Source organism: Durio zibethinus, chromosome 21 (genome assembly GCF_047325235.1).
Source record: "Durio zibethinus cultivar Kanyao isolate XHJ-2024 chromosome 21, ASM4732523v1, whole genome shotgun sequence".
Lineage (NCBI taxonomy): Eukaryota > Viridiplantae > Streptophyta > Magnoliopsida > Malvales > Malvaceae > Durio > Durio zibethinus.
In genome coordinates this window covers 20511442-20518863 of record NC_143182.1, presented here as the reverse complement: position 1 = coordinate 20518863, position 7422 = coordinate 20511442, and the positions used below count along the sequence as shown (strand labels likewise).

At 31.1% G+C, this 7422-nt stretch overlaps 1 protein-coding gene across 4 annotated transcripts; it reads left to right on the top strand.

Annotated features, from left to right (window-relative positions):
* The first annotated feature begins 1302 nt into the window (after nt 1-1302).
* On the top strand, nt 1303-6906 carry LOC111305751 (uncharacterized). Of its 4 annotated transcripts, none has more exons than XM_022903526.2 (10): nt 1303-1647; nt 2785-2880; nt 3895-3979; nt 4138-4259; nt 4411-4435; nt 4524-4607; nt 4715-4744; nt 4877-4982; nt 5121-5185; nt 6616-6906. In XM_022903526.2, exons 1-9 carry the CDS (start codon nt 1558-1560, stop codon nt 5182-5184), a joined length of 702 nt encoding a protein of 233 aa, XP_022759261.2. In that variant the 5' UTR covers nt 1303-1557; the 3' UTR covers nt 5185; nt 6616-6906. The 4 variants fall into 4 exon arrangements, with proteins under 4 accessions (XP_022759261.2, XP_022759262.1, XP_022759260.2 ...); XM_022903525.2 differs by having other exon boundaries at nt 1374-1647; nt 4102-4259; XM_022903527.2 differs by lacking the exon at nt 2785-2880 and having other exon boundaries at nt 1343-1647; nt 4102-4259.
* Nucleotides 6907-7422: the final 516 nt, after the last annotated feature.

Here is a 7422-nt window from a genome sequence, read left to right as displayed (position 1 = left end):
AAATTCGTTTAAAGTTTATTTAAAATTTGTTTGTTTATTATTCGTTTTTAATAATAATAATAAAATTAAATTTTTATCTTTTACTTTAATCATATTTTAAAGTTCACTTATACTTATTTGTTTAAATTTATTTAATTATAATTTATTTATTATTCATAAACATATTCGTTTGTATATGTTTGTTAATATGTTTATTTAATGTTTACGAGTAAATTTTTCTAACTTAATTGAACCGAATTGAATACAAAATATTTTATCATTTAAATAAATTAAATTTGAATGGATAGAATAATTTTTTTATCAAACATGAATTAAGTTCGAATATTTTTTAAAATAAATAAATAATTTATAAATAAATAAATATATATATATATATACATACATACATACACACACGTATTTGTTTGATTAATTTACAAGGTTATAACTTATTAGAGTTGAAGAAGTCGAAAATAGCAGCTGCGAATTCTTCTCTTGCACGATCGACCAAGCTTTCTAGAAAAAGCTATTAGCAATGTGGTGGTGCCTTGTAATTTTCAGAGAGAACAAAAATCTTGCTTATTCTCTTCTGCATTTGTATCAGCTTCAAGAATGGAACCGAAACCGATCATAGCTACTCTTTTGAAGAATTTGCTAAATTTGTGAGACAGAACCATCGATCTCCCTTTCCAACCTATTGATCCTACAATATTCGCATAATATTGCACAACATCGTGTTGAGTATCACTGCCTTTCATCTCCTAATGTCTGAGAGATTGCATGCTTGACGTGGAGGGGAGGTCAATATTTAATTATTATTTTAAAATAAAATTTATATTTTGTGTAATATTTTTATTAAAATTTAAAATAAAATAATATTTATTAAAAAACTCTATATACAATATACCAAATAATTTTTTTAAATTTTTTTAAATATTTATTTTTATGTAATCTTATAACATTAGTTTGAGTCAAATTTAAATATATATATAAAAAATTAAATTAAATTAAATTTTATAAATTTAAAATAATTTAAAACAAATAAAAATTTATTTTGATCCGATCGCATATGTGTTATTTTATAAAATAAAAAAATTAAATTTATCAAATAATTTTTTTTTATTTTTTTATTTTAAAGAGATAGAGCCTTGCGTTAAAGGAGAGACTGATGTTTGAGCCCAATCTTATATCTTTTTAAGGCATTCTTATCTACTAGACCAGAAAGCTAGACAATAATTTGTCTTTTGAAAATATCAAAGGCGGCCAATTTTTAACATTTCCCAACGACAAATATGAATTGGCAGACGTTCGCCCAATCAGGACTTAGTCTTCACCTGCAACAACCAGCAAGTCATATAGAAAATAAAAAAGCGACAAAAATATGTAAATAACGCGCAATTGTATTGGTCCTTTCACATTCCAATCAACAATATAAAAACGCGAAGACCAAAAGCCAAGTAGTTTTTCTTTCTGCGAACTTTCTTCTTTTTTCTTCATTTTTTTCTCTCACTTTCTCAAGATCCAAACACATACCCAGAAGGAAAGCGTTGTTCTTAGTTTTTGAAGTAAAAAGAGAAAATGGCAAATTGGGAGTTGAAAAGTTGCTGCAATAATGACCAAGTGGCCTTTCTGGTGACAATAGGTGTCTTCACTGTTGTCATTCTTGCTGTAAGTTTCTTTCTTGGTTTTTCTTCTTGATATAAAGATGGTTTATTCTGCTCTGTATTTGGTCGTTAAAAAAAAGAGAAAAGATCAAAACTGGGTAAATTTAGTAAGAATTCCATTGTTATGTTTGTTTGAAGGATGAGCGAGCTAGTCAATAAGGGCATTTGCGGTTAAGTTGACTCATGGATTTAAATAGCGTCCGCGACAGTATAACGAAAAATTGTGATCGTAAAGGGACGCTAAGACCGTTATTTATGTTTTTCTTTGATATATTCATAAATTTTATGAATTTTATAGCATATTAATTTTAAGTTATAATTAAAATATGTGGAAAAAATTATTTTAGCCTATAAATGTAAGATTAAAATATCATAAATTACTTTAAATATCATAAATAAATAATTTTATATCAAACTATTCAATGATAAATTGTGAAAATTGCGCAATTAGTGCTATCTTATTCGTTATGTTCACAATTGCAATAAACGCGATGCAAGTGAAAATGCGGCCGCCACCACATTTTAAATCCTGAGTTGACTAAACCATAATTGTTAGTTTTAGTTTAAAGAGTTTCTTGGTTTGCAAATTGGAGGGATTTTGGGTTCTTTTCTGGAAGCACTTATGAGTTGGAAATGTGTTTATGAGAATTAGGATTTCGAGTTGAAGTGGTATGAATAAATCTGACTTCTAGAAGCTAAGAAAAATTATTAAAAAAAAAAAAAAACTGTCGTTGAAGCTTAAGGATAGAAAGAAAAGAAGAAGAAAAACAGCACGTGTTCAGATGAGATTGTTGTGGTTATGGGTGTGGAGAATTATGTAATTTAGAATGAGGTGATGCAACAAGGACTTTGTGTTTATATCAACCTTGCATGAACTAATATGGCCTCTAATGGAACTTGGTCAACTATTTATAAGGAGTTTTCCAGGAGGATTAATTGTAGCTGACTTTCGGTTAAAAGGTATAAAATGGAGTTCTTTCAACTGTATGGTAGCATTGTATATAAAATTGGGCAAATTTAATAGAATTGCCTTGCATGATAATTTTCAGTCATTTCTTTTTTCTTTCCCTGAGCTTTGAACTGTTTGCCTATGTTTACTTAAATTTATGATTTCATCTAATTTCCCCCCTGATTGTTGTAGCTATGGAGGACAGTGCTATTGACACCTTTTAAGCTCATTACAGTATTCTTGCATGAAGCAAGTCATGCGATTGCTTGCAAACTTACCTGTGGTCATGTAAGAAACTCTTCCCTTTATCTTGTCATGTAAAGGGTAAAACATGTTTTCAATGTGATGATGAGATTGTTTGACTCCATGGTGTTTATTTTCCTTTTTAACTTATGTATCTTGTGAGATGGTCGTATGGAATGACTGATATTTTTTGAGTTCAATTGATTATGAACTCAGTTTTATGGGAGCTAATTAATATGACTGACTCTTCTGATTAAATATCATCCTCTTTTGTGAATTAATCATTGAAAGCCCCTCGCCACATAAAAAGGTGAAGAAGAACATCTTAAATAAATATGCTTCATTTTGTTAGTAATTTGTGGTTGACATCTAAGTGTTTAGATTGAACCAAAGATTCTAGTATCTTTGGACCTTTTTATGGCTACTAGATTAGGTCTTGAACATCAATTTATATTTATTTGATTTGTATATTTTCTTTTTTTTGGTATGTAATTTCTATATCTTCATAATGCAAGGCAAAATACAATTAACTTGTTTTCAAGCTTAAGCTACAGATCAAGGATGCTTTACAAATTTTGCTCGTTTCGGGCACTCAAAAAGAAAAAGTTACCATTCTGTGCCAGTGTTGTGAATCAATAATTAAATTTCATATCTTCCCTTTACATCTTTTTAAATGCCTTTGTACTCCATGGGATCATGGACCACATATGTAATATTGTTACACATGTTTCACGGTTTTTCATGTTCTTGTATGTAGTGCATGATCTCACTTTAAGAAGTCTGTTGTGCCACTTAACCATTCTTGCTTGTTGCAAATTAAAATTTTTACTATCTTTGTGTATGAGGTACGCACCATATTATTTCACCAGAAAATGAGTGCTTATATGAGCTTCACAAGTTTATTCTAAGTGGCACCCTACCAAAATTGCTTTGAATAGAATTGCAAATTGTTTTTTGTTTTTAAGTCGGTTTAATTTAATGATAACTCATATTGCTGACGTTTAGTTTTTGTGTTATGGTCTGCTCAATGGTTAAAATTCGTATTTGCTTAACATGCAGGTAGAAGGGATCCAGGTTCATGCAGATGAAGGTGGAGTAACACAGACACGAGGTGGTGTATACTGGTTGATCTTGCCTGCTGGATGTAAGTATTTTTCTTTTTCCTTTCCTTTTTTTATTATTAAATTAATTACCAACCTTCTCAAAGTTTTTATTGTATCCATTTCCAACTAGGTGATCTTTCATCTAATGCAATTTGCTTTTCAGTGGCATTTATCAATTTACAATTGCTTTTGCATCCAGATCTTGGCTCATCATTTTGGGGGATGGCTTTAATTCTTGCATCCACAAATCTTGTCACTGCTAGAATAGCTGCTGGTTGTTTTCTTCTTGCTCTGGTTGTTGTGCTCTTTTATGCTAAAAATGTAAGATGTCAAGGAGATAATATTTCCTAATAAAAATTGGTATTCATATGCGGATGTTCCTTCCTTTCTTTCTTTCCTCTTTTTTTTTTTTTTAAATTTATATGCTTTAAACGGTATTTTCAAGCTTTTAACTTGTTGAGTGTTCAAACAGTGGACACTTAGAGGACTTTGCATTGGTGAGTACCCTCATAGCCTTGACTTGTATTTTTATAACCATGAGTTTAAGTGCTAATAATTTTGCTATCAATAAATTGGATTCCTCAGGATTTATTATATTCCTTGCTATAATTTGGCTTTTGCAAGAAAGGACAACAGTTCGTATTCTCCGCTATGTCATTCTCTTCATTGGTATAGGCTCTCTTGTCATTTTTCCTTTTCTTTTCCAAGGAATAATTTCATTTTCAAATCTCTTCTGTTAAAAGAAGTGTTGCTTATTTATAATTTGGATATTGCAGGTGTCATGAACAGTTTGTTTTCTGTCTACGGTATGTATTCAGTGGTTCTGCTTCCTCTGACTTTTTTCTTCATAATTTTTCCTTCTTTTATTTATTTATGCCAATTGTTTGTTGTAAGAGTTAAGAATTAAGTTTAAAGTGAATTGAATATTATTTGCGTAGATATCTATGACGATCTAATATCTCGAAGAGTTAACTCCAGTGATGCTGAGAAGTTTGCAGAAATTTGTCCTTGCCCCTGCAATGGAGTTGGATGGGGATTTATATGGTGAGACACTGACACTTGAAGCTTTGACAGAGCATGAATAGTGGAACATGAGGACAGTGTCTATGATGTGCAAAGTTGTAAATATTTCATGATTATTTGTCTTGCTGCTCACATTTTCTTTGTGAACACTGCTTGCAGGGGAATGATATCATTCATATTCCTTGCTGGTGCAATGTATCTAGGACTTGTCATCTTATCTTGAGGTACAGCTTGCTCCTGAAAGGATTTTTTTTTCTTAGAAATGAAAAATAGAATCAATTTTCAATTGTGTACATTTGCTAATTTATATCTTTGTATCTCATGGAAACATGTAATTGAGTTCCCTTCTATTTGTCATTTTGAATTCAGTTCCTAATAATGAAGTCAACCTTTACAGCGGTTGAAATCTGTTTGACATTCAAAATATCACTTTTAGATAAAGTACGTGAGTGGAGTGACGAAATGCTTTAAAAAACAAAGTGAAGTAAATTCAAACACCTTCTACAACTAAAAATTTCAACAATTTCCAATGTACTTTCTAAAATTCAGTTTGTTTTCCTTTTTTGAAAACATATCTTAATCTTAATTTAATTTGAGTTTTATTTAGCCAGTAAATTCGACTCATGGTTAGATGTTGATTATTGTAAAAGAGGACATTTAGAAGCCTATTTGCAGTCATATTGATCATTAGATGCAGTTGCAAGGTGATTACAATTTAAAGCGCTAGCATGAGGCAATACTGAGGATATAAAAAAATTGCAGTTGTTGAGTGGAAGTCTTCAAAGTGAATGTCTTGTAACTGAAATATGTATGGTCTTGTTTTTGTTCCATTCAGCTGCTCTGAAATTTAACGAATCTTGCTTTACTCTATAATTCAACTGTAGGCCCTCTTAGTTAAGTTATGGTTAAAGAAAGGCTAGCTGCAGTGTGATTGAGAAGATTGTCGTTAAGTTGAAATGTGTGCTTTTTTCAGTAGTGCTAGGATGCATTACTTTTTAATTAGTGGGGGGGGGGGGGTGTATTTGTATTTTAGGGTTCTATTAGGACATAATTGATAATTTGATACGAAGAGGCATAGGGCTTTCTTTTCATGTATTGCATGGTCTTTTAAAGCATCTATGCTATGAGGCAAAAATAAGACCATTTTTTCAAATAGGAAAGAGTAATGCCGCTGCTCTAACTTTGAACGGTAGTAATGGTCCAATGATTAAGTATCAGAAAGAATGAAGGATGTAGTAACTAAATGCCAAATGTTGAATAGGTACATAAGAAAAGGATTAACTGATATTACTAGGAGTAATTATCTAATTTCTGGCATCTTATTGCTGAGCCTCTGGTTTGAGCTTGGTTTGCTAAGGAATAGCTTCATGAGATAAATTTTTGGCTTACCAATTGATAAAGTGGTTGTTTGATTTTAAGAATAAAATTTACAGCAATTTGTAAGTTGTAACCATTCTTTATGCAAATTGGGGTATGTAGTATGGTTCTGAACTATTATGCCTGAAATTTGAAAAATATTGCGGGGGTAATTCAACTGATGGTATGGTGTAGTCTTTACCTATCTATTATTTTTATTACATTTCACAGAAAACACAATTCATGCTTTTCAAATATTAAACTCAAACTATTTCTCTTGCTTTTGCTATCATTTCAGGTTCAGAGAATTGGTTTCAAATTGTCTTGGTATAGCAATAGTTACATTCTTCTCCCGTTATCCGGTGTATATGCTCAATGATGTAGGGCATTTTTCTTGAGAACATTGTAATTTGATTCATCTGGCGCTGGTAGTGTGCTTGGTTGCACTAACAGGCTGGCTTCATTCTTTTTAACCCTATTCATTTGGGTCAAAATTTTTTCGACTGGATTGTAAAGTTATACAGGTTTGTTCTGCCCTTGATTCTGATTGAAATGTAATAAAATTAGTTTTGGTGTGGTTCAATTTTAATTTGCTGGTAAATTATTTACAATGATGTCAAACTAATGCTGCATGAAAATAACATTTCTTTCTCTGAACTTGGGATGCATGAATCCTTTTCTGGTTACATTTCAGTTATAAGAATTTTCTACCTTATAGAATTATCCAAGCTTTGAGGAACTTTGTTTGTGATTGTGTAGTACACTCTGAACAATAAACAAGATATTGAATTTATTTTATTTCTAATAACTTCAAATCTAAGACTTAAGAATGGTCTTTTGGGGAACAACGATGATTAATCAATGTTCTTTGTAGTTTTATCAACCATCTCTTTTCTTCTTATTCTTACTGTTTCTTCATGTCTAGCATTTCTTTTAATGTTTTGTCCCTTGCTTGAGGACTTTACACCTTATATGACTTCTTGAGTGTATGTATCTGGCCTTAGGGCTTTAGGCATGCTTGAGTAACTCCACTAAGGGGTCCTACTTCCTCCTTTAGATGCCGACCATATCAATTAACAAGCTCTTGGGAGCTTATTGATGTCTT

Coding starts and splice junctions, on each gene's coding strand:
- LOC111305751 (XM_022903525.2), top strand. CDS start 1,558: ATGGCAAATTGGGAGTTGAAAAGTTGCTGCAATAATGACCAAGTGGCC. Junction 1,648..2,784: donor TCACTGTTGTCATTCTTGCT/GTAAGTTTCTTT, acceptor TGATTGTTGTAG/CTATGGAGGACAGTGCTATT. Junction 4,745..4,876: donor CAGTTTGTTTTCTGTCTACG/GTATGTATTCAG, acceptor TTATTTGCGTAG/ATATCTATGACGATCTAATA.